The 25,272-nt window shown below is 39.8% G+C and overlaps 5 protein-coding genes across 7 annotated transcripts; 2 read left to right on the top strand and 3 right to left on the bottom strand.

The window, feature by feature from the left end:
• Positions 1 to 247: 247 nt before the first annotated feature.
• Positions 248 to 4,987, bottom strand: LOC110753119 (trihelix transcription factor GT-1). 2 transcript variants are annotated; one of them, XM_021953930.2, is made up of 5 exons: positions 4,035 to 4,987; positions 1,802 to 1,840; positions 1,246 to 1,392; positions 848 to 1,069; positions 248 to 669 (listed from the first exon to the last, which is right to left on the bottom strand). In XM_021953930.2, the coding sequence occupies exons 1-5, from the start codon at positions 4,579 to 4,581 to the stop codon at positions 467 to 469; spliced, it is 1,158 nt and encodes a 385-aa protein (XP_021809622.1). In that variant the 5' UTR covers positions 4,582 to 4,987; the 3' UTR covers positions 248 to 466. The 2 variants fall into 2 exon arrangements, with proteins under 2 accessions (XP_021809622.1, XP_021809623.1); XM_021953931.2 differs by having other exon boundaries at positions 1,246 to 1,377; positions 4,035 to 4,986.
• Positions 4,988 to 5,137: 150 nt separating this feature from the next.
• Positions 5,138 to 7,038, top strand: LOC110753099 (Restriction endonuclease, type II-like superfamily protein). Of its 2 annotated transcripts, none has more exons than XM_021953908.2 (2): positions 5,138 to 5,379; positions 5,853 to 7,038. In XM_021953908.2, the coding sequence occupies exons 1-2, from the start codon at positions 5,235 to 5,237 to the stop codon at positions 6,857 to 6,859; spliced, it is 1,152 nt and encodes a 383-aa protein (XP_021809600.2). In that variant the 5' UTR covers positions 5,138 to 5,234; the 3' UTR covers positions 6,860 to 7,038. The 2 variants fall into 2 exon arrangements, with proteins under 2 accessions (XP_021809600.2, XP_021809601.2); XM_021953909.2 differs by having other exon boundaries at positions 5,239 to 5,379; positions 5,869 to 7,038.
• Positions 7,039 to 7,628: 590 nt separating this feature from the next.
• Positions 7,629 to 8,136, top strand: LOC110753144 (uncharacterized). The gene has a single exon (XM_021953957.2). The coding sequence runs from the start codon at positions 7,785 to 7,787 to the stop codon at positions 7,968 to 7,970; it is 186 nt and encodes a 61-aa protein (XP_021809649.2). The 5' UTR covers positions 7,629 to 7,784; the 3' UTR covers positions 7,971 to 8,136.
• Positions 8,137 to 8,971: 835 nt separating this feature from the next.
• LOC110753117 (Ribonuclease inhibitor) lies at positions 8,972 to 12,955 on the bottom strand. The gene is made up of 2 exons (XM_021953928.2): positions 11,161 to 12,955; positions 8,972 to 10,432 (listed from the first exon to the last, which is right to left on the bottom strand). The coding sequence occupies exons 1-2, from the start codon at positions 12,082 to 12,084 to the stop codon at positions 9,881 to 9,883; spliced, it is 1,476 nt and encodes a 491-aa protein (XP_021809620.2). The 5' UTR covers positions 12,085 to 12,955; the 3' UTR covers positions 8,972 to 9,880.
• A 1,518-nt stretch (positions 12,956 to 14,473) lies between these two features.
• Positions 14,474 to 18,462, bottom strand: LOC110753118 (uncharacterized). The gene is made up of 6 exons (XM_021953929.2): positions 18,241 to 18,462; positions 18,016 to 18,152; positions 16,844 to 17,196; positions 16,182 to 16,278; positions 15,820 to 16,101; positions 14,474 to 15,707 (listed from the first exon to the last, which is right to left on the bottom strand). The coding sequence occupies exons 1-6, from the start codon at positions 18,377 to 18,379 to the stop codon at positions 14,709 to 14,711; spliced, it is 2,007 nt and encodes a 668-aa protein (XP_021809621.1). The 5' UTR covers positions 18,380 to 18,462; the 3' UTR covers positions 14,474 to 14,708.
• Positions 18,463 to 25,272: the final 6,810 nt, after the last annotated feature.

Raw genomic sequence — 25,272 nt, 5'->3', positions numbered from 1 at the left:
CATGTCCTAATACTCAACCACGGTCCCTCACCAGGAGAAGAAAAATAATACAGCGCCAATATTAGTGGTAGAGAAACGGAAAATTCCATCATTTGGGTCAAATCAGTGCACACAAAAGATACATTGTAATTAATAGAAAATAAAATGTTTAATCTATCCAAAAATGAAGCATAGAAGAAACAAGAGAATCACGTATTTACACCCAAACGTAATTACTAGAAAAGGATATTTTTAATCTGTCCAAAAATGAATTGTAGAAGGCTTGAAACTTCTTTATATCTTGAAAAATTACATATTTACAAACATCAAAGTCCAGGCCAGTATGTGCAATATTAAAATCTGTGCCTAAGGCCTTTGTCCTTGTCCTTGTTCTACCATAACACAAAGTGCAGCATTAAACATGACTTAACAATACGGATCATCCGCACTTACATTAAGAAGGAAACATGATAAATACATGGTTCCCTCAACTCACACCACGGTATATTGCACCAGGTCGAAGATCATCCATATTTTCAATATTTCTGTACCCATCAAACTCCCTCAGACATGACCACCCCCGGCGGGTCAGAAAATCACGATAATCATCTTCAGTGTAGAAAATCTTATCCTCTGTATGTACTGGTATATGGTCTGACTCATCATAGAGGCACACTTTGATGGCCACCCCTGAAATTAGGACTCTAGCATCAAGTTTTCATTATAAAAGGTGGAGCAGAACATTATTAATTTTTATGAAAATTCTATTAAATACTGTGAATAACATTTGCTACTTTTCTACCACTTTTTCATTTAGCTGATGTCAAAGGAACGTTTTAAATCATTATGGCCATTACGAAACCTATACCTTCATCAAGATGAAGGGTGTAATTCCCCAGAGGCATGTCCCTGTCAAGACTGCGGACTATCTGGTCTTCATCCTCCAACCAGAAGGCACGTTTTGTTCTCAACCTAAAAGCAGACTTAATTGCCTCCTTAATGGCATCGGCAGTTCCATCAATACCAATCCTTCTAGTATAATCACCCCAAGTGACTAATATGACTCTACCACATGATTGACCCTCCCCACCTGCCAAAAAGGAGAAAATAATTTGAAATAAGTGAACCATCTTACCAGTGACTCATATCTGAGTAAGAAAAATGAAGATTTGAGTGCTACTCATTCATACAAAACATTTGGAGCATAAACACTCAAGACACATGTAGAGAAAATTTCACAACTACAATTCAATTTAGTTTTCTTACCATTTCCAGGGGTTTCTCTCCAATTCCAAGGTGGAACTCCACTCGCTGTAACCGCATCAGCTGCAGTTATGGCAAGAGGATGACCATCATGATCCAAACGTCGTTCCAGATTGAGCGTTGGCCTCCCACTAGCTGCACACCAAGGAACTTAAGGGAGGACAGACACCTCTTTGAAAGAAATTGACTTTTAAAACAATATGATGAAGCAGAATATAGAAGTAACATGCATAAGAGTTCACATTATCCTATTTTGCCTTACTCCTTGCACTTCAAGAACTCAGCATTTCCGGCCAAAAGGAAAGTAAAAAACATAATTGGTAATTGAATCATGAATTCTATCTATTATGCTAATATCCAACATTAGCCTTGAGATCAGCTATTTGAGATGCTTGTACCTGAATAAATTGTTCATTCCTCAAAAGATGACAAGTAATAAGTAATCATATTCTAACAGATTCTAACAGTGGTCATGAGTTATCAGGCAAACTAATAATTAGGTGATCAAATGGCATAAACATTAACCAGAATACAAAAATTCAGATTACATTGATAATACCTTCAACAGGTGCAAAAGAAATGCTTGCATCTTCAATACCTGCATGGGCAGAAAATCACTAAAATGGTTGTTCCAATGTTATCAACACAACATAGATAAAGGATGGGTGGGGCAGAAGGACGTCACTTATGAAACTAGGAGACAAGAAAGCAGCATTTTCAAAATAAAAAGACTGGAGAACAATAATGCACTGCCCAATGAAGGAAAAGAAAAGGAATGACTTGGAACATAAAAGGACATTCAAGTGAATCATGTAAGACAATCCCCATGCAGCATTTGATGCGTGGGGAACGGGACGGAACACTTCCTTCTAACAAGTGGCTGAGAGTTAGCAAGCAACCTTGGCCTCTTGGCCGGAGGTTCACTGCGCTGTAATAATAATTGGGCCATGAGAGACCTTATAGCAGGGGCTCACCTGAGCTGCAGCCCACCCCAAATTAGAGACAAAATGGAAGAAACCTCTACGAAATTAAGGAAGGGGGGAGGAAAACCCTCTAAGAACCAGCCCATCCAGGCCACCTGATGCAGGACGCTTAGGACCAAAATTTATTAGTTTCCTAGATTCACTAGTTTTCCCAATTCAAGTAGGATTTCTACTTTTCCAGATTTCCAGATTTCTAGTTTTAAGTTTCATATTTAATTTGGGTTAGGATTTCTGTTTAAGCAAGGGATTTTTATCCTATTATGTCTAGGTTTTAGTTTGCTATAAATACCCCCATGTAGTTCTTTAAAATTCAGATTTGAATGTTGAGTAAACCTTTTCCTAGAACTCTCTGATTTCGTCCCTTCGATCTATATTTCTTCTCCTCAATCTCCGATATTCTTTTTTGTTCTACTGTTTCTGCCCTTTATCTCGTCTTTTCGATCCATATTTCTTCTCCTCGGTTTCTTATATTCTTCTATGTTCTATTGTTTAAGTGCTTAATCTAACACCTACGGGCTGTACTACATCAATTGGTATCAGAGCCAGGTTTATCTCGTCTACAAGGTCAGGGCCTACCCCGAATTGCAATGCTGGTTGTTCCTGATAGGGAACATTAAAATAGCATAACTTAACTGCTAAGTATCCCCATGGTCAGTTACAAAAGCTAAACATGACAGGTTTTCTTCTAACTCCAAGACACGTGTAATTATTTATAAAATATGCACAACGCACTACAGAAAACGTAACAGGAAACGGTTTTTATACAGTCTATAATGTGTCAGGAAAGACTGCCAGAGTACCATGAGACTAAGTCACAAAATAGTGTAACTACAGATGAAAACTTCCTTGTGTATAAGATTTGTTTTGTACGAAGCCATATCATCAATAGTTTACAAAATACTATGCAACTCTCATGCATGTTCAACACTCTATAAAACCTAGCATATGACATCTCCATAATCAACAATTATAAGCAAAAGGACAAATTCAATGCTTTACCACATTAAGCTAGTACCTTATCCATCGTTTATTATATCATGCAATTGCAAATGGAGTACATTTCCAAAACAAGACCACTTGACAATCCAAATATTCTTTCTTGCTTCTTCTCTCATCTTTCCATTCATTTAAGTTAAGCGCTAGATTTAGGGAAACAATTGCTATAGAGTGCATTTCCAGTCTCAACATAAGTCTGCAACCGAGCAGAAATTGACTATTCACTAGGTTCCACTAATCTGTTAATCACCGTCCACTGGTTTATAAAATCATGACCCTAAGCCTACCCCAACTAGTAGTCTAGATATCTAAGCAATAGGTCTACAACATCCTCAAAAGTAACTTACCGTAAGGTCCTGTTTTCCAGATAACATCAGATTACTTGTTAAGATTTTTGTATCTTCCATTTATCTTTAACCACACTCCAAGATGTTCCTGTAGATTTATCATATCTGTGTCTAAACTAAATGCCATTACTGCAGGAAGCACTCAAATCAGCAGTTTGAAGAGGATGACTTTATTAAGGTAAAAAGGACCAGAAGTTTCCTCAGTCCTCAATTATAAATTGTTACAAACCTTTTATACTCCAAACCCCAAATAATACCCATTTCCAGATACAGAAACATTTCTAAATTCAAAATACTAAATGAAACCCTCTAAATTTAGCTTCTAATACATTAATATGGTACCAATCTCTTTTTCAGGGAAAGAGGAAAGACTACAAAAATGGAAAACTAATGAAGACCAACATATACATAAAAGGTAGGCAATCATATTTTAGTCAGAAACCAAAAATCCAGGAAAAGCAAATACCTTTGTCCGAGAATTGCATAAAAGAATCAACCTTTGGAGGTGTGGGACTTTTGTACTGCGCGTTCTTATTTCGCTCCTTCAAAATCTCCTCAATCTCCTTGTAATATGACATCTTAGCTGACCCACTTCCCCTGTCATGGTGCTTAGCCTTTTTGAACTCTTTAAGCAAGTTTCTCCACTTGTCGGTGCACATAGTAGGAGACCGATCGAACCCTTTCTCTCTCATCTTAGCCGAAATCTGCTCCCACAAGTGCTTGTTAGACTTGGAAGTGTTAAACAAACCGTCCATTTCACGGCGCAGAGCTATCAAACTCCGAGTCTCGTCTTGGACCCAAGTCTCGGCTCGCTTCTTCGGGGCCTTAACTTCATGGTCCTCGCCGCTGCTGTCCCCCAAAAGCATCTGCTGCTGCTGCTGCTGTGGTTGATGGTTGGGGTGATGAGTTTGAGATTGAGAGAGGTCTTCATTGGAAACCACCTCAATCATCATGTCTCGGCCGCCTTCCTCTTTGTAAAAATCGATTGCTCGAGGCTTTTCCGACAAGTACATGGTGGTTGGTGACTGGGTGTTGAAATTGAGAAACTGGGTTTACTCAAAATTGGGTCTTTAAATCCGTTGGGCACGCGCTAGAGAGAGAGAGAGACTGCGAGACTGAGTTTGATTAGAAGGGGATGAGGTTCAAGAAGAAAGTGAGGGTCTCCATGAGCAGCAGCAGCAAGCCCATTATTAGAAGGTCTCTTGTGCTTTCTTCAGAGAGAATGAGATGGAGATTTGGGCCTTGCTTAGGATTATTGCTTCCCTTTCTGCAGACGGAAGTTTGGGTTTTTAGCTCAGACAGAGAGCTCTAGAGAGAGAGAGAGAGAGAGAGAGCGTGAAGTAAAAGCTTTGCTTGTTATTAGCGAAGAAAGGAGAACGAACTCAGCTGGACCTCTCTCTCTTCTCTCTCTCTTCCACTGTGGTTAATGAGCTTTTATAGTTAGTTACTTCTACTCAAAGTTCCACACGCTAAACGCTGCGTTTGGTAGCCGTTTTATACTTTTATAGTATCCTGTAAGACGACGACGTTTTGAACTAGCTATAAAAAACGTTGTATCTTGTAAAATGAAATGTTATCATTTGCTACCCGCCTTCTCTCCCTCTCTCTCCCTCTCTCATTGTGGAGTAGCAAAACCCTAGTAATGGTTGCCAGAAATTTGTGATAGATGAAGCTCCTTCAAATTTCTTCCTCTCATTCCATTGCTTCTCTTAAATGTCTCCATGGAAGAGTGCCCTTTCATAATATCAAACCAGCTTCTGCTTCCTTCGCAACTCACAAAGTCGGAGTCTTTAATTCAAGCCGTCTCTCAGGTATAAAATCAAACACCTTTGGTCTCAATTTCCCCCCTCATTTTTGAACCAAGGCATGCCAATGATGTGGGTTTTTTTCACTCAAATTGAATTGGGTAAACTTAATATTGAGGCCTAAAAGTTTTGCGTTTGGGTTTTCTTTGTTTCCTCATTGAGCTGAGCCATCTGCATTTTTTTGTGTTCGAGCGTTTTGCCACCCACATAGGGTTGGCATAATGCAGCGAGTAGGAAAAGCATTGAATTTTAAGTTCCTTCTTTGATAAAAGGAAGGATCAATACTTGTCCTGACGGAGGAAGAATAGAATATGCTTCCCTTTGAGTTTTTGATTAAGGAGAAGATCACTGCCTGTTTGTGTAATGTTATATATGTGTCCAACAGCTATTTTGCATTGTTTGTTAATTTTGTAAACAAATAGCTCAATATTTTGCATATAAAAATTTAAGGAAGTTTCTTCAACTAAACTTTCAAGCAGTGTGTGGCTTTTGCAGGGCCTCTCGTCCAAACAAAGTGGCCATGGGCGCCATTGTCATATCAGCAATGAGCAATCCCTGCTGCACCAGATTCTGCAGCTTTCACCAGAAAGCTGTAGAATTTCTATCTTCAAGGAAAATAGGTGCAAATGTGATTGTGAGACCTTTTTCCACATGCACCTCAACGGTGATCTCTCCAATTTTCCCTCTTGTCATGCGTCCCCCATCGTCCTTAGTGATGGCCACCCAGCTTTCACCATCTGATGCTCCCCAACGATCAGAGGAGTGGTTTGCTCTACGAAGGGACAAGCTCACCACAAGCACCTTCAGCACTGCCTTGGGATTTTGGAAAGGGAACCGTCGGCCGGAGCTCTGGCATGAGAAGGTATTTGAATCAGAGAAACAAATTGTGGAAGCTTCTAAAAGAGCCATGGAATGGGGCGTACTCAATGAAGAAGTGGCCATTGGCAAGTACAAAAGCATCACAGGTCGTGAAGTGAGTTCATACGGATTTGCAACCCACACAGAGGAGCAACTTGGTTGGGTTGGTGCCTCCCCTGATGGTCTTCTTGATGGTCTTATCGATTGCTTTCAAGGTGGTGGGATACTGGAAGTGAAGTGTCCATATAACAAGGGCAAGCCTGAGAAGGGTCTGCCCTGGTCAACTATGCCGTTCTATTACATGCCTCAGGTGCAGGGTCAGATGGAGATAATGGACAGAGAGTGGGTTGATCTGTATTGCTGGACACCAAACGGAAGCACCATATTCCGTGTGTGCAGGGACCGTAGTTACTGGAACTTGATGCATGGAATTTTAAGGGAATTTTGGTGGGAAAATGTGATTCCTGCAAGGGAAGCTCTGTTGTTGGGGAAGGAAGAAGAGGCCAAGCAATATATCCCAACTTCTACACACAAGCAAACAGGGCTTGCAATTGTTAAGAGCCTGAAGTTAGCCAGTGAGGCTAAGTTGTTGTGTAGAGAAATTGCAGGTCACGTTGAATTTTTCTAGTGATGATGAGCCTCAAAGTAAAAGGATGAGTAAAGCTTACCCTTATCTTGTTGCCCCTCCCCTTGAGGCTTAGATTGTAGCCCATTGGTTCCCAATGTATTTGTCAATTGAATTAGATCTCATGGTGTATTTATACAGTTCGAATGTTTTGATGCATAATATATACTTTTGATCTGCAATCTTTGACTGCTTCCTCCGCAACTTGCTTAGCCCAAAAAAACCGTAGTAAAACTTATGGTCCTGATTTGCTGTATGATTGTTAATGACATCACTTCACTGGTGCTTGAACCTATTACATGAAAAATCAGATACACCGAAGGTCCCATGTTCGAATCCCCTAACCTCAATATATTGTTTGTTATTAAAAAAAAAATTGGAACTAAAAAAAACCATATTGGACTGCCTAAGAGGAGACGATGTGCATCTCAGACAATAAGAATAACAGACTCTCCAAAAATGTGCATTGACTGAATGGCTATAACTTACAGGGCTTGGCATGGCATGCATATAGATTTTAGCCTTGATTTGACTGCTCGTTGCCTCCTGTGAGACTTGGTCAACAAGAGGTTATTTACTAAAATAACCAACTTTAAACGAAATTTATTCCGGCCAGAAAGAAAAAAAGACCGAATCTCTTACTTTAGTCAAATAAAGGACATGTCACATAACCAAATTAAGAATCGAAGTTGGTTCGAGAAACATCGAGCTACATAATAAGCAAAAGACCGTTAGACAAATTTCTAAACTTGTTCATCAGAAATAACTAACTTCTGCCAAACCCGTCCTTTCACTGAAATTTTAAGGAAAAGCAGATTTGGATTAAAATAAGCAAATAACCCTTTTGCAACACATTGCCAAAGCTTTGCGTCTAAAACAAGTTCCAAACCAAGAAACGCACAAGAGAAGAAAAGAAAAGAAAGAGGACATGGATTCTGGTTTGTCCTGGGCTGATCAATGGGATAACAACCCCGACCCACCACCACCGGGATCATCAGAGAATGACAAGAAGAAGGGCAAGGAGGGATCAAAGAGCAGTTTCGGGAAGGCAATTTTAAGCTTCAAGTGGGTGGAAAAGCTCCGGAAGAAATCTTCGAAAGAATCAGATACATAGAACACTACATGTGTCGAACAATGTAGCCTCTTCCATCTCCTTGCAGCAATAATATGCCCACTAATAACCAGTTTAATCCCATTTGTCTTCATTTAGTGTTGCACTTTTATAGCTGCATTTGTCACCTCAACATTGATTTAATAATAAAATTTACAGTTTGCTCATTTATTCCTTCGCATGGTACATAATTATTCAAGAAGCCAGATGAGAGAGGGCAAGATTTGGTTAACGATATCGTCGAAAGACATGTACGCATAATGAAGATTTGCAGGAACCAAAATGCCACTGGCAAGAGAATCTGATAGCAGAGTTAGCACACGAAAGAAATGCGAGAGTATAATCATTGTCTTTGATGTGCTGGGACTTGGACCATGCATGCCATGAATGTCTCTCATTCTCAGCACAGCCGATTTCTGAGGTGCTGAAGAGAGGGGCATTGAAAACGTGACTTGTGGTTTTGGATGATGACTTGATAACTTAAAAACCACTTTTTTCCGAAGTTTGCATTTTCGTTTCTAAAAAGAGCCTTTGAAGAAGAGAGGAAGATGGAGTTTTTATCTAAGAACCTTTCAATAAAAATGACTGGCCATCAGGTCAGGACTGAGGACGGATAAACATGCACCATCCATTTTAAAGTTGAACAGTGTCACAGAACATACTTATATGCCATTCTTTGCAGAATAAAGTCGAGGAATGAAGTCAAAATCATTTCTTAAATAACTCTGTTGAGACCTATCTGTCAATCCCACAATACAAATACTAGATCAACAATGCAAGGAGCTTGAGGCCTCATTGGATGATAAGTCTTAAATATGTGACTGCACGTATGCTCAAAAAGTTTATGCAATGGCTTTGTTCACTTGAAATTAAAAGCATAAATTGATTATCAAGTACATTTTACAACATTCAGCTGCATCAAAACAAGCATAAATGACTTTTGCTCAATGCACACACAGTTTTAACTGCCAGAAACCATAACTGAAACCAACAAAACCCTCCTCGAAAGAAATAACATGGTACAATTCCCATTTGAAATCAACTAAGCGTTTCCGTTGAAGGAAACATTCATAGCTACATCAATGGCGCTAAGCAAGAACAAAGCCAGGAAATGACATTAAAAATGATACAGGAAAAATCAGTGTATATATAAAGCCAGGTAGAAGAGGAGCGGTCCTCTGCATGGGGCTTTAACCCAAATAGTGGGCCACAGAAGACACTACCACTAGAACAGCAATCTTCATAAACCGCTGCACAGCTGGAACACTGATCGATAGACATAATTCATCGCATGACTGGAACAATCAACACAACCCCGCTTCAATGCAGCATATGAGTGCTTCCACGGGCCAGCAAAGAGTTTATGGAGCACGATGGCAAATGCATAGTACAACAAATAAGTCACCTTTCCACTTTGCTCTTTACACTTAGTTACTCCTACTGTTGAATGTAGGCTACCTCACATCTCAGTCAGATGCCAACAAACTTCACAGCCTAATATTCACAGGCGAATCACCCAACAAACTCATAAAACTTTTATTTGTGCCAGAGCCAACAAAAAGAATCACCATTAACAAAACTTCATGCCCCAGACGACGGACGCAGAACTTTGCTTATGATGATCCTTCATCCCTCAAATTTCCATCTCCTCTGTTTTTATTTTTTACAATTTTTTTTTTCTATTCATCATGAAGATAGCAGTGGGCTCAGAGCTTCAGATGAGATACAAAGAACCAAAGTTGAAGTCAACCAATAGGGCTAGACCCAACAAAGTCACTTGACCAAGCGATACGAGGTAAAGGAACCATAATCTTAAAGTTTGTCATGATTTTTCTTGGTCAGATGCCTTAGTTACCACTTGCAATTTTCTCATCCATAACATGAAACCAGCAGATCTACAAAACCAACAGTATCTAGCCATGTTGACCAAAGCCATCATTCTGTTCATGGAGAATGACAGACTTGGATGGACCATACTTTCTATCCTGCCTCTCTTGAGACTTATGCCTCTTCCCACAATCTGAGCAAAGCTTTTCCAGACAAAAGGTTTCCTCATACTCATCATCAGTAATGCACCGACCACACTGAACACACCTCCCTATGCAAAGTGTGCAAGCCCTGCATACCTGAGTTGGATGTCTTTTCCCTGGACAAACCTCAGCAGGGCAATCATAAACAAGCCTCAGGTTCTGACATCTAGGGCACATTTCAATATCAATGTCGCTATCATCATCACTGGGCAGATAAAAGTTCCCTCTGTGATAAAAATGGGGCCTTCGGGGATTCTGCTGCATTTGGCTATCAGTGCCCAACAAAAATTTCAGCTCTTCAAAATGCTGCTGTGTCACACCATAGAGTCCACCAATTCGTAAATGCTTCAGATCTTGTGCACCCTTAGACTTGAAAGCCTTTAAGTTATTCACGATGCCCTCAATACTGAGTTTAGTACACCCAGGCACACTCAACTGCATATATGAAGGAAATGTTTAGGAAGGTTATTGAATGAACAAAAACATTATGTAGAACTAGAAGAAAGTACTCCATTCTCATAAAGAATGATAGAGTGAATTGAGCAGGAAAAATGAGGTTCTGGATTTAGGCATAAGAAAACCTGAGCTACCAAAAAAATTCAGTGCCGGAATGGCTAATGGGGTTTCAAAGCATAAGGAGCAAGATACAGAAAAAGAATGGGAGAGAAAATAGAAAATAAAGACACAACCCAAAACTGTCGTCAGAGCATTAGGATAGTATGCTACTTCTTGGTTTGTCCCATTTAGTAACTGGTAAAAGACAAACTTGCAGGCAAAAGATACCACGTCCTATCATCTGGACAACTTGTGAGAGCAGTTACTCTAACTTAAGTATTATGCATAGCAAAAACTACGATTCCAACTTCATCAACACAAAGAACAGAGGATAACCAACTCTAGGGGGACTAAGCTGCATTTTATAGATAAAAGAAAATATAAAATATCTCAGCAACAAACTGTATACAGAAAGTCACTTCGAGCCCATGAAGTCTAAGGTAGAACATTAATAACAAAAAATGATTTCTTTTAGAGAAATGTGGTCTGGAAAAATATACTTCCTATAAAGAGACAATAATTAATAAAAACACTGAACAGTTAAGGTAAAATGGACCAAACATTTAGGAGTCAGTGCATAAGCCAAAAATGATAAAAGTCATACTAACCTTGGTTAGCCTAGGATTACTTTCAAGCACACGCTTCAGACCATCATCAGTGATCTTAGAGCACTCCACCAGGCTCAAGCACTGCAGACTTCCTTGAGCCCTGTTGGTTAACTGCAGAAGAATATCATCGGTAATCTTCTCATTCAATGGTTGATCTATGTGAATACTTCTCCACAAGAGGGGGTCACCGTGAACAGTAGAACGGAGAGACCTGCAAACTTTCTCTACAACAAAGAGATCCCGTACACCCAGATAACCAAGGGCAAACATCAAAGCACAAGGAGGAGTTCCTCCATCTCCATCTTCATCAGTTAAAATCCCATTTCCATCCTGAAACTCTACATTTTTCTGATTGGAACAACTTTCGTTGCCAAAATTCAAAATGTCAGCCACTGCACAAGCTGATCCGAAACCACCGTGGCAGGAGGCATCACCAACTCCCTTCTCTTTTGAACACCCAGCAAATCCATTTGCTACATTAGACTTGTGATCAACCCCAATATTCCCAGGGAAAGCGTGGAACCTCATAGCATTATTCCAAATAAAATTCAATCCTGCAAAAAGTTCATAATTACCATTACTTGGCCCCACATGGTGCCTTCCGTAACCACCATAGTCCACTTCCAAATCCTCAAGCCAGCCCGATATCGCCGTAAACGTGGTACTCATATCCATGCCGAAAGGGTCCGAAGGCAAAAGATCAAGAATGTCATTTGAAACTGGATCCTGTAAGCCGCCCCTATCACATCTATCAAAGAAATCTTCCACTTGCCTGTTCGAATGCCACGGCCTACCGAAACCATCTCCATTCCTTTCTGGCATACCCTCCACGAGGTACCCATTGGCAATCCTCATTGGTGAAACCAAATTGTCCTCAGACAGATGTCCGGGAAAGATTGGTCGACAGGAAAAATTCAAGGCCATTGAATATACACCACAACCCAATTTCTCTACTATACACAAACCCTAGATATCCTAAACACTTCTCTCTCTTTTTTTTTTTTGGTTTTCTCTGGAAAGAAACAAGGGGAAGATCTAACAAGCAAACCCTCAATTTCTGATGGCAAACTAAAACGACGCCCAAAAATTTCACGGAGTTTCTTGAGAAGAACCTAAAAGCAGCTAGAAGGAAACGAAAATGAAAACAAAGGTACCGAAATTTATCTACAGGATTAGAATCAAAGAATTTACTCTTTTTTAAATTTTTTTTCACTCAACTACCCTAGGGTTTATACGAAACAAGGAAAACAAATATTGAATATAGAACAGATCAAAGTAGCAATATTTTAACAGAATGAAAGCAGAAATTGATAATACGAGGGATAATCAAATGAATAAAAAACGAATCGAAACAATTACCACAACCCTAATTTGCACATACGAACGCAATCGACAAAGCCAAGCCTCTTGGTACGGAACCCTCACAGAAGAAGAATAAAAAGATAAAAACTTTTTGTTCGATTCGACGGAAACTCTAGTGTTTAAGAGATTTTGGTCTTTTCCTGAGGTGGGAATCGATCCGAATAGAGGACGAGAGCTTGTCGATCGTGTTCAGGGAGACAGACACAGAGAGATAGGGAGGAAGAGAGAGAGAGAGAGAGAGAGAGGACGAGAGGTAGACGAGGACGAGAAATGCCGAGAAAATTGAATAAAACTAAAGAAATAGTAAAAGCCCGAGAAAAATATTGAAAAAAGAGAGACAAAGTGAAGGGTAACGGTGAATTGTCCAATTTAGGACAGAGGGGCGTGGGGAGAAGGACACGTGTCGGTTGTGGCGGGAGAAGAAATTCTTGTTGTTTCGCTCTGATTCTGAAGAGCACAGCTGCACAAGCCACAAGAGCCTCCCTCGCCCATTTATAGTCTCTCCCCCCTACCCTTCAAATTAACTTTTAACTAAATTAATCACTCACTTTTTATTTTATATTTTTTTTAATACAAACGATATTGTGATATTCTAACAAATGACATTGGCGGGATTTTCTTTCGCCCATTTATTGTGAATTGTTATATATTATATATTTTCTTTCGGACAAACGACATTGGCGGGATAGAAAATAGAAAACTTTATCGCTGATTTCGAGTCAAAAAAATAATATTCTCAGTCACATGAGCTACAAATTATTGTTTTCTTTCGTTTTGTAGGATTTAGATAGAGGACTTGTATTTGTGGCCGCCTGAGGGTAAATGGGTCATTGTGGGTTTACGGTTTGGTGGGTGAGTGTGAGTTGGAGAGGGAAGATAGAGGAAGTGAGTGCGTTGGTAGAGTTGTGTTTGGGTCTCTGTGTCCAAGCGGTCAGGCTTTGGTGACGTGTGACCCGGACCCACTTTTACGCGTGGTAGATTTGATTGGGCTTCGGTGGCTTTAGGATAATCCGAATCCGACTTCTTTCGCAAGTTTTTTATTCTTCTTTTTGGCCCTTGGCCATATAACCCCTTCCGCAAGTCCTTTTCTCTTTTGGGTCATAAATAATCCCTTCCACAAGGGTTTTCGCTTCTTTTTTTTTTTAAACCCCTTTCAGAAGTTTTTTTCTTCTTTTGAGCAAATTCCTTCCAGAAGTTAGGAGGGTTTTTTTTAAAACCATTTTCTCTGTTAATTAATTTATTTGTTTCTTTATTTATTCCTGCGGTATTTTTTTAATGAATTCGGATCCGTTGCTCTCGGTGGTGGGGTTTGAAAATAGAGTACACGCTAAACAACGTAGTTGTATAGAGTCTAACCAGATATAACTAACTACATTGGAAATTAATTGCATTAAAATGGTCCAACCTCGAGGAAGAGTAAAAAGCACTTGGGTTTTGTATAAATAAATAAAAATTTGAGAAAGGGATTTTGTATAATTAGGATGAGAATCTTTATGTGAAATGTGGTATACAATGTGATAAGCGTATTATTTACTCAAATGAATGTATTTTAGGAGGTTTTGAGCCAAGATCAAAGGGACTGTACAGAACTTTTTTCTTTTTTTCTTTTTTTGGTTGATTGGTCATTTGGTCATTATGATTGATCTTCTCTTAAAAAGAGCAAAAATTAAAGCATATAAATAAACATAGAATATTTTATTCCCAAGCAAACAGAACACGGTGCATGAAGCCCAAGTGCCAAGAATTCTTCATAACTTGGTGGAGTTCTCAAAGAAGATGCTCCTCCTCTCCAAGCATCTCTCAAGGAAATCCATAGATACAAGGCATCTCACATTTTATGCCAATAAACAAGTCCATTCTCCGTTAAAGCACCAAAAATGCTTGTGTCATTTCTGGTAAATTCACACGGCATATAACGCATGAGAGAGAGAGAGAGAGAGAGAGGACCAAGTTGGAATAAACAAGATAAATTATCAGTAGAACAGCTGAATTTCAGAGTCAAAGTCTGAAACAATTTCACTATCAAACTATTTCGTTTTTGATTGTCTTGATTCAGAAGTAAGCAGCAAAAAGGCCGAACATTAACTACCAAATCTCAGTTTAGTCACTAGGGAACCAAAATTAAATCATCTAAAATTCTGCAACATTTAAAAAAAGAAACCAACCAAAAAATTGGATCCTTTAACCTAGTTCCTAGACTTTTTTCTCGACTTAGATGAAGAAGGCTTGGATGGCTCTGCAACTGCATTCTGAGAGGCTCCTTTGGAGGTAGTTGCTTGGTTTGATTTTGAATTTGAAGTGTTGGATGTGGCACCAGCTTCATGTTTATCTCTAGCTACAGAACCCTGGGAGCCTCTTACCTGAGCCGCTCTCTTATCCTTTCTCTTAGGCCTGTAGCTTGACCTTTCTCTCTTGGGGAGCCACCTTTCTGGATCTGGTGGTGGCCCTGGGTTTGCAGGGTCAAACCCTTTAGGATACTTCGGCTTTCTCTTTCTCTTTTTCTTTGACTTGGCCTTACTCTTCCCCTCTTCATATGTCTCAGTGATCCTAACATGAGAAATTCCCTCATCATGCTTAGCCCCAGATGTCTTCTCCAAACTATTCACATCGACAGCCTTCAAACCTGGTAAAGGTTTCAGCTTCTTTTCATAAGCTTCTGCCTTCTTAACATCCACACGAGCAACTGTAGTTACAAGCCCAACCAATGCTTCCACACTTCCATGGCTTTTCACAAGCTCCTCATATAGACGGGCAGCATCCTCTTCTCGGCCATGCCTGAGCTTGAAGGAAGCAGCCTCTTGCATTAAAACACTAAGTTTGTCGTCCTCGGTCATGGCATTTGACCACCAGTTGATTGCAGCATCAAGCACGGCAGCTGCACCATCAATGTCGCCGGCACGCTCTTTAAGAGACACAAGAGTAGCAACAGTCGCAGGCATGTGCTGGATATCAGGTATCTTAGCAAGGGAGTCAGCTGCAATATGAGGATGGCCAGCAGCAGCTGCAACCTGTGCCCTCGCCAGGAGAACAACCTTGGACTTGTCAGGAAACTTCTCTGAAAACTGCCCTAAAATGTCTTCAGCTTTCCCAGCCTTGTTTTCTCTTACAAAAACTGCAGCCTGAAGTAATGCAGGCGTCACACTGTCAGGAAACATGTCTGGCAGTGCAGCAACAAGTTCACGAGCCTGAAAATTTTCAGCAATAAATAGAAGTCAGCAAGGGGAGCCCACAACGGCTTACTTTTGTTATATATTCACTGTATAGTACTTGAAAAACATAAAGAGCTAACAGAAAGACCTGATCCATTTTATTTGCATGGAGAAGTAAAAGGACCCGATTCACATATATTGATTCTCTTTGTTTTGAAAAAAGCTTCAAGTCTACTCCAGGAGCAAGGTGGAAGTTTTGTTTGTCTTTTTCTCTTAGTCGATCAAATTTCCTTAGGCCATCAGAAACATCTCTTGGACCTCTCAAAGCAATTAGGTTGTTGACTGCCACAGCAAGTGATAACTCATCTGCCAGATCTTGTTTAATAACGTCCGTGTAAGCTTCAATGGCCTCTTGTTTGTGCCCAAGAAGCTGTTGGAAGAAGCTAATTTGCATTAATGGCTATTGAATTTTCAACTTTGCAACAAGTACAGAAATGAGTACAAAATTACCTGCTGAACATAAGCCAACTGGACAGCTATCGGCGCCAATTCATTTTCTATTTCATCTTCAGGGAAGTTATCGGAGACCATTGTTTCCTGGCCAATTCTGAGAAACCAAGTGCATTACTTCCACCAGTTCATTCTCACTTTAACACAAGTTTTTTCAGCAGAATAGGTGATATGGCATAAATAAAAATAAAGGTGCTTAGTAATAAACTGATTTGTAGTTTTAAGGACATCGTTGAAGGAAGCGGACAAACTAACATTCAAAAACAATTGATGAGGAAGGACATAATCAAAATTTGAACATAAATTATGTCTTTATAAAGGGCTTAGTGGAGAAAAAACCAGATCCACACAGCAAACCTTAAGCAGTTGTGAGGCTAGGTTGAGTTGAGAGGATAAGTTTGTATGCCTTAATGCTGTCTAGTAAATCCATTGGGCTAAATATTTCATTAAGAGATAGTCTTTATAAAAATAAAAATAAAGTATAAAAAATTAAAAAATTATGCCCACCAAAAAGTTAAAAATGTTGCAATAAAAATTAAAGAGTGAAAAATAATAGTAATAAACATAATACAAAGCTGTTACTTCCTGAAAATATCTCCTCAGTAAGTAGAATATGACTTGATTTGTATCATCCATTTCAATAAACAAAAATGACATATTACCTTCTGGCTACGAGCAGGAGCTGTTCAGCATCTGTGTACTTATTCAGTTCAATGAAAGAACAGGCAGTGTTGTATGCCAGCTCAAAGCTGTTGTTTGCTTTAACCCCAAGTTTGTCCATCATGCGTTTCACTTCAGAAGCCCTCCCAGCTGCAACCAAACCAGCTACAGAATTTACCTCTACAGACTCAATCTTGGGCTTCGGAAGGTTCTGGTATATATCAATGCAAGCATCCATCTTGTTTAAGCGAAATAATATCTGGGATTCTAAAAGCATGGTTGCAGAACTTCTCTCTTGGCTTTTCAAGGACTGAAGAGCTTCATCTAACTTGTTTTGTCTGTATAAGCAGTATGCCTATTTAGGAATAGAAAAAGTAGAAAAGAACATTATTGAGAGACATCATGTATGTATTTACAGTATTATACACAAGTAACATGCAACCAGGAACATTCGATAATGGAAATCCATCAGATAAGTGGGATGCATCATGTAACATTGTTTTTATCAGAATAACCACTTATTGAGTAAGAGAGCAGGCATGTAATAATGTGTAAACAGAAGAATAAGAAAAAAAAAAAGACAAACATGCTAATTGGTTTTCAACTTTGAATAAATTCATTTTAGTAAAAACAATTGCAAATCATGCATCACAAGAAAGCACAAACCTAAGAACAGAAACACTCATGCTTCATTTCTGGGAAATATTCAATCTCCTAACTGTCCAGCAATAAAAAAAACACAGAACCTGCAACCGTCTGAAGAGGACTTCTATGTTTATTCAACTCAACTAAACAAAACGCCAACCCACATCTTGTAAGCATACATAACCTGCCGTTATTTTACTTTATTTCCTAAACATTTCGGACCAAGGTACAAGTAGTCATCATGCAAACAAAACAGAATTGCAGCTCAACAAAATAATCACAATTCTAACTTTCTAAAGACATTCTCATGTGAAATCTGAACCAGACCTCGATTAATATTCTCATGCACATTCACACAACTGCACCCCTGAAAGTTTATAACTTACGAGAGTTTTTATCATATCATTACGATAATTGTCGGAATAATAGAATGCAGCGAAAGTGTCTCAATAATAAACCAACATTTACACACACAAATATGCATAAAGATATACAGCTAACTGCTACGGAGTGGTTGAATTTACTAAACCTCGAAGAATCTGAAATCCGCAGGAGGACTCTTAGAAGATCGAATTGTGGAAAGGGCGCCATCAACGTCATCGGCCTTGACCAAGGCCACGACCTTGCACCGAAGCGCGTCCTCATCGCCACGAGAAATTGAGAGAACTGCGATTCGTTTCGAAAATAAAATTTACGTAATGTAATGAAAAAAGAAATTTCAAAATTCGGGGGAAAAATACGAAATTAAATTAACCTTGATCTGCAACTCCGACGGCTTCTTCGAATTCGGATCGCTCGATGTGCCTATTAAGAGAAGCGAAAAGATCTTCGAGTGAAGGCGGAGGCGGCTGCGGCGCGGGCGCCTTCTGCTTGTCTCTGGCTCTCGGAGGCATGGATTTTCTCGCTGGCCAAACAGAAGAGGGAAAGGTGTGCGGATGTGAAGAGAGGTGTCGGCTGAGTTTTGGTTTCGACTATACTCGACTGCTCTTTCAGGTGAGATTCCCAGCGGGTCGGATATGGCCCAATTAAACTAACCCTTGGATGAGGAAGGGAGAGTTAGCCTTTAGGCCCAGGCGACGGTCAGCGAACAACACGGGCCGTGTAAAAGTTCCTTTTTTAAATGGAAAAACTAGATGAACTTGGCCCAAAATAGAAACCGATCTTTTACAGAATTACACTGATGTTATCCAACTTATAAATTGCTATATAACTAAAGAGCATCTCCAGGAGTGTCTTCAAATTTTAACCAAATTCTAGCTAAAATAGTTAGAAAGCTATCATAGCAACCACTTAAAATGTGTTTTCTCCAGCAATGTTCTTTATTTTGGCTAATATGAAATATTTTATTATTATTTTCTCTTTCTCTTTCTCCCTCTTTCTCTTGCAAATCAAATATATTAAAAAGAAAAGTAGAAACCCAACCCCACAAACCTTCCAAATGTCTCCATCTCTCTCCCCCTTTTTCTCTCTCTTTCTCTTTCTCTTCAATTTGGCGAGCCTCCATTTCTCTCTCCTCCTTGCTAGATATAGAGAGCCAAAAATTAGTTCTCCAAAATAGAGAGCCAAGTAGGGAGTCTGCTGGAAGAAGGATTTCCCTTCTTTTTAGCCAAAGGGAATTTGTAGGGATGAGAGGATAGGGAGTCTGTTGGAGATGCTCTAAGGGAATTTGTAGAGAGAAATAAGGAGTAGATGAAGACAATAAAAATTAGTTTCTAAACTTGTTCCATTCATCTTTGATAAGTATTTATTTATAAGCTTACAACTATAGGTATTTAACCCACAAATGTAAAATCCCGACCCAAAATTTAAATTATTCGATAATTTAATTAATTTAATAAAATATGAAATTCCAATTTTTGCCCTCGAGGGTAGGGGTATTTTGGTCACTTTTTAATCCAGAAGGATTTGGGGAAAATGAATGGTGCTATTACATAGATTGTACCGAGATGAGTCCGTAGACACTTAGTGGGCTCGAATCGGAGTTGTAACGAAGAAGTTACGATCAAAAGAAACGTAGTGGCAAAACCGCAAAAATTTCAAAATGGGTTTCTAAAATCAGATTTTTATCACTTTTCTCTCTCTCCCTCTCTCTCTCCCCGAGCCCCCCTTCCCCTGCGACAGAAACAGCACCCCCCCCCCCCCCCCAATTGGATTTTCCTTCGCCGCCACCACCCCCGACCACCGTTTGCAACGGGATCAGTCTCAAAATGACCAGTTAGTCTCCCTCTACCAGCCCCACCCCATAGTCGCCGTGATATGCGGCGACCTACGGCTGATTTTTACGTGAGATTTCCATCATTCGTTTCGGACGTTTCCGGCTATCAAATCTTGCAATCTAGGTATGCTTTTTCATCCTCACGATGTGCTCTAACTGCTGGTTGGGTTGTTTAGGATCAATTTTTGCGTTTTGAGTGTCAATTAAGAGATAGAAGTTTTGGCCGGTTTCGGCCCTTGATTCCGGCCACCTCCAGCCACTTTTTGGGGTTAGTCCAAGAACAAAAGTTGTTCCAATCAATGTCCTGATCATGTAGGTATAAGTCTTGATTGATAGTTTGAAGATTTCCGATCGCCGTAATAGCTTTGGACACCCACTCGCTGTCGGCGCATATGGCGGCGAGTGGGCACTGTTTAGGTGTCCTTCTAAGTCCTAAAATGATTCCCATATTGTCATGAGCACGACGGTATGCTCTGATTGAATTTAGTTATCTTTTGACCGTCGATCGGATATCGCATATTATGCGTTATCTAGGTTTAATATGTTTGGACCGTTGGATCGACTTCTTTTTAATATATGTTGATCTAGGCATCTCTAGGATCGTGCAGAAATTTGCGGATCATGAATCGGAGCCTCGGATGTTCCGATTCAATAACTTAAAGTTTGCGTTAAACGATAACCGTCTGATCGTACGATCGCAAGTGATCCGACCGTTCGATTCGGACCAAACTTGCAGAACGTGTATCTTAAACCTTATTAAACCCATAGGAACTTCCAGATCAGAAATAGAAGGCCGTGGGCTCGGTTGACCCAATTTGGAAAGTTTGACCGCTTGGTTGGCCGAGCGTCTTCCGAGACTATTCCAACATTCGAAACACGTAATTGAACCTTAGGAGGTCTCGTTCCTCGTGCATATACTTGAAACTTGGGGAAACTAGGATTTTAATTTAAAGTTCTCGTTCGAGGCATTTTATATTAATTTCTTACTCGTATTCTGAAATAGGTGCTCCGACCATACGTAGGTAGCATGCGGGACCCTCTCAAGGCCAGGCAGCATCGGACTATTTGTGAGTGGACATTGTTTTGAAATAACATTATTTTGATTGGTTAAATTGTCTTGCATCAAAAATGGATTTTCATGACTATATATATCCTTCAACTATGAATATTTCTGTCATCTTGGTAATTGAAGTTATGATTTTGCGGAATATGGATTATATAAGTTGAGAAATGGTTATTCACCTTGTGATTGTATTGTTTGGGCAATATATAAATATGAGTTGAGGTATTTTATTGTTTGGTTATGTGAATATGGGATTGCACCATGCAAAGTACCCTCCCTTGGTTACGGTACCCACACGTGGCGTTGGATTATCCGGCATGTGGGCATATATGGTTATGTTGTAGCTTATCACACGTGGCGTTGAATTATCTGACATATGATAAAGTTGTCTGCAAGCATAGGACTTAGTATTCGGTTTTGGCCACACGTGGCGTTGAAAATTTCCGGCGTGTGTGATGTAGAGTGTTCATCCCCCAATTGGACCACTCACCCCTAGACCCAGGGTAGAAACTTGAAGCCCTGCGGACTAGCAAAACAATCCCCTTGTTGGATTGTTTTCTCTGGTACTCAAATTGGTGTGATACTTATATATATATATATTTACTTACGGTATTGAGGTATGTACTTATAGTATATGTTATCGTAGTATATAAATTTACTTAACTATTAATCTTAGCATATATGGATAAATGTATAAGTGAAAAATTCTGAAGTTATTCTCACATATGTCGTTTGTAAGTCATTATTTTCGGGAACTTTTGGGTTGAAGTCAAAAGGATTTGGTTTGGATATGATCATATGTTCTCGGGAAAGTGAAAACATGTTGAGTTCAAAATGATTATATAGATATGGTATCAATTGCATGTTTTCGGCATTATTTGCCAAATGGTGGGGTTAGTATGTTGTTTTGCAAACTAAATCAAACTTTTTTTAAACCCTAAACCCTAAACCTTAAAGAAAAGGAGAGAGATGGCTATAATAACCTAGATGTCATTGTTTGCACCTCCAAAGCGGTCTACACCGTGGGCAAGTTAGGGCCGATTGGTGCGGCTACAACCGCTTTGCAAGAATTTAAGCACGAGTCAGAAGTTGTTGTGCTAAAAGAGCGAGTAACTAAGTTAGAAGAGGCAGTGGAGGTGGCTGTGTAAGGATTTAATCAAATGCAAGCGGTGGGTTTTTTTGTTTTATTTTATATGCTATTTTTGGTGACAATTCAACGAGAAAATGATCAGTCAACATGAAAAGATGATGAAGAAGATGCATCACCTAGATAGCTACAGTAACATTGCAAAGCAACTGTAGCTGCACCAACCGGGCCCAACTTACCAACTCACAGAAGAGCTCTAAAAACTTTGAGAGATGACTACAGTAACCTGGATGCCATTGTTGGCACCTCTAAAGTCATCTACACCGCAGGGAAATTGGGGCCGCTTAGTGCAGCTACAGGTACTTTGCAAGGTTTTAAGTATGAGACAGATGACCCCAACTTCCCCACGGTGTAGATAGCTTTAGAGGTGCCAACAATGGCATCCAGGTTACTATTGCCATCTTTTAAAGTTTCTAAACCTCTTCTGGTAGTGGGTAAGTTGGGGCCAGTTGGTTCGGCTACTTTGCAGGGTTTTAAGCACGTGACAGATGTGGCTGTGCTCAGTGGCAACGACCACATTTGTCTCATGCTTAAAACCTTGCAATGTAGCTGCACCAACCACCCCAACTTCCCCGCGATGTAGATGGATTTAGAGGTGCCAACAATGGCATTCAAGTTACTGTAGCCATCTCTCAAAGTTTCTAGAGCTCTTCTGGGAGTGGGTAAGTTAGGGTCGGTTGGTGCAGCTACAGCTGCTTTGCAAGGTTACTGTAGCCATCTAGGTGCATCTTCTTCATCATCTCTTCATGTTGACTGATCATTTTCTCGTTGAATTGTCACAAAAAATAACATACAAAAAACAACAAAAAAACCCACCGCTTACATTTGAGTAAATCCTTGCACAGCCACCTCCATTGCCTCTTCCAACTTAGTCACTCGGTCCTTCAGCACAACGACTTCTTACTCATGCTTAAATCCTTGCAAAGCGGCTGTAGCCGTACCAACCGGCCCCAACTTGCCCACGGTGTATACGGTTTTGAAGGTGACAATAATGGCATCCAGGTTACTGTAGCCATCTCTCCATTTGTAGTGCTCTTCTGGGCGTTGGTGGTTTTGTGAAAATACGTTTAAAGATGACATGACATCCAAATTTGATTTTTTTAAACGTGTTTTCACAAAACCACCCACGCCCAGAAGAGCACTAGAAAAGGAGATAGATGGCTACAGTAACCCGGATGCCATTGTTGGCACCTCCAAAGCAGTTTACACTATGGGCCTGTTGGTAATTGAAGTTATGATTTTTCGGAATATGGATTATATAAGTTGAGAAATAGTTATTCACCTTGTGATTGTATTGTTTGGGCAATAGAGAAGTATGAGTTGAGGTACTTTATTGTTTGGTTATGTGAATATGGGATTGCACCATGCTAAGGACCCTCCCTTGGGTACGGTACCCACACGGGGCATTGGATTATCCGGCATGTGGGCATATATGGTTATGTTGTAGCTTATCACACGTGGTGTTGGATTATCCGACATGTGATAAAGTTGTCTACGTGCATAGGACTTAGTGTTCGGTTTTGGCCACACGTGGCATTGGAAATTTCCGGCTTGTGTGCTACAGAGTGTTCGTCCCCCAGTTGGACCACTCACCCCTAGACGCAGGGTAGAAACTTGAAACCCTACGGACTAGCCAAACAATCCCCCTGTTGGATTGTTTTCCTCTGTACTCAAATTGGTGTGATACTTATATATATATATATATTTACTTACGGTATTAGAGGTATGTACTTATAGTATATGTTATCGTAGTATATAGATTTACTTAACTATTAATCTTAGTATATATGGATAAATGTATAAGTGAAAAATTCTGAAGTTATTCTCACATATGTCGTTTCTAAGTCATTATTTTCGGGAACTTTTGGGTTGAAGTCAAAATGATTTGGTTTGGATATGATCATATGTTCTCGGAAAAGTGAGAACATGTTGAGTTCAAAATGATTATATGGATATGGTATCAATTGCATGTTTTTTACATTATTTTCCAAATAGTGGGGTTAGTATGTTGTTTTGCAATCTAAACCAAACTTTGTTTTGTCCACTCACACGTTTTCTGTTTTGCGCCCCAAGAGAGTAATTGATCATGTTGAGTAGCAGAGCTGAGACCTGTACTTCCAAATCCTAAGCTTCAGTAGGATAAGCTTTGCTTGTTTCTGTCTTGTTAAACTTTATTATCGCGTGTAAATCGAAACTCTTAGATTACTCTGTTATTGCCCGTACTAGGGTTTAATTTGTGAGGCTGGAGGCCATCTATGTAAATTGCTTGATTGTATCTGATGCATGCTGCCAGTTGGAGTTATTAAATGTGATTTTAACAGGTTGAGAATTTTTGGAAATGTCCATTTTTCAGGGGAGACTCTGCCAAAATTTCGGCAGAAAGTCTCGTAATTTTAGTATATGGGCCTGGCATCGGTTTGATGTCGAAAATATCACGGGATCCATCTCAGATTCGGAGGAATTCGGGGCGGGTCCTGTCTACTTGGTATCAGAGCATTAGGTTCATTTTCCTTCTTTGCACTCTGAAACTAACGGTTCTCTTTTTTCCTTCGTATAGAACCATGCCTCCTCGACGTGCTAGGACGAGATTTCACCTTCCGAGATGGGGGGAAACTACACCACCTTCAACCACCACCATCTCCACCACCATCACCACATCCATCTCCACCACCTCAAACTGGCGATGGGCAAGCTAGAGAAAATGAGCTCGATATATGTCACGTACTCGACCAGTTCAATCATACCATGACTACTGCCCTACAAGGGAGACGTAATATGGAGGGCTCCGATGGATGTCTAGAAAAATATGGGCTATAAAGAAAATTTTTTAAGACGACGATTTATCACACGCACGTGATTAAAATAGAAACTGTTGAAACGAACATCTATATAAATACAATTGGGAAAAAAATATTTACGAAACTTTGTAATTCGCACGTAGCGCATGTGATTAAAAAAAAGCCTCTCGCACACTCGAAAGCGTGTGCAGAGAGGCTAGTATTTATATTATAAGCATTGAAAGCTAAGGATCTTCTAGCCCTTAGGCCATCTCCAACTATAGGCAAAAAAAAATTGACCGAATTTGGAGGGCCACATTTGGCCTTTTGGCCCTCCAACCAGGCCACTTGTAGCCCAACTTTGGCCTAGGAAAAAAAAATTGTGGGCCCAATGCATGTGCTTTCTAAGAAGAAAAAGTATCATGCATGGGCAAGACCACAAAACATCTCGTACAACTGCAGATCCAAAAACCAATATTAAATGCGAGTTGACGTCAGCTAGCCGTTAGGATAGGATTTTTTTTAATAACCTTTCTAAATGTTTTTAAATTCATTTTATTTATATATATAATTGGTTTCTAACC

This window comes from Prunus avium, chromosome 1 (genome assembly GCF_965620075.1).
Source record: "Prunus avium chromosome 1, drPruAviu1.hap1.1, whole genome shotgun sequence".
Lineage (NCBI taxonomy): Eukaryota > Viridiplantae > Streptophyta > Magnoliopsida > Rosales > Rosaceae > Prunus > Prunus avium.
This window is presented reverse-complemented; position numbering and strand designations above follow the sequence as displayed.

Excerpts from the sequence above, each read along its gene's own strand:
- LOC110753119 (XM_021953930.2), bottom strand. The coding sequence starts at position 4,581 with ATGTACTTGTCGGAAAAGCCTCGAGCAATCGATTTTTACAAAGAGGAA. Across the intron at positions 1,393-1,801 it reads TTCTTTTGCACCTGTTGAAG|TTCCTTGGTGTGCAGCTAGT; the intron begins GTATTATCAATG and ends TCCTCCCTTAAG. Across the intron at positions 1,070-1,245 it reads GAGAGAAACCCCTGGAAATG|GTGGGGAGGGTCAATCATGT; the intron begins GTAAGAAAACTA and ends CCTTTTTGGCAG.
- LOC110753099 (XM_021953908.2), top strand. The coding sequence starts at position 5,235 with ATGAAGCTCCTTCAAATTTCTTCCTCTCATTCCATTGCTTCTCTTAAA. Across the intron at positions 5,380-5,852 it reads TAATTCAAGCCGTCTCTCAG|TGTGTGGCTTTTGCAGGGCC; the intron begins GTATAAAATCAA and ends ACTTTCAAGCAG.
- LOC110753144 (XM_021953957.2), top strand. The coding sequence starts at position 7,785 with ATGGATTCTGGTTTGTCCTGGGCTGATCAATGGGATAACAACCCCGAC.
- LOC110753117 (XM_021953928.2), bottom strand. The coding sequence starts at position 12,084 with ATGGCCTTGAATTTTTCCTGTCGACCAATCTTTCCCGGACATCTGTCT. Across the intron at positions 10,433-11,160 it reads GTAATCCTAGGCTAACCAAG|TTGAGTGTGCCTGGGTGTAC; the intron begins GTTAGTATGACT and ends TCATATATGCAG.
- LOC110753118 (XM_021953929.2), bottom strand. The coding sequence starts at position 18,379 with ATGCCTCCGAGAGCCAGAGACAAGCAGAAGGCGCCCGCGCCGCAGCCG. Across the intron at positions 17,197-18,015 it reads CGGATTTCAGATTCTTCGAG|GCATACTGCTTATACAGACA; the intron begins GTTTAGTAAATT and ends ATTCCTAAATAG. Across the intron at positions 16,102-16,181 it reads AGTTGGCTTATGTTCAGCAG|CTTCTTGGGCACAAACAAGA; the intron begins GTAATTTTGTAC and ends TTCTTCCAACAG.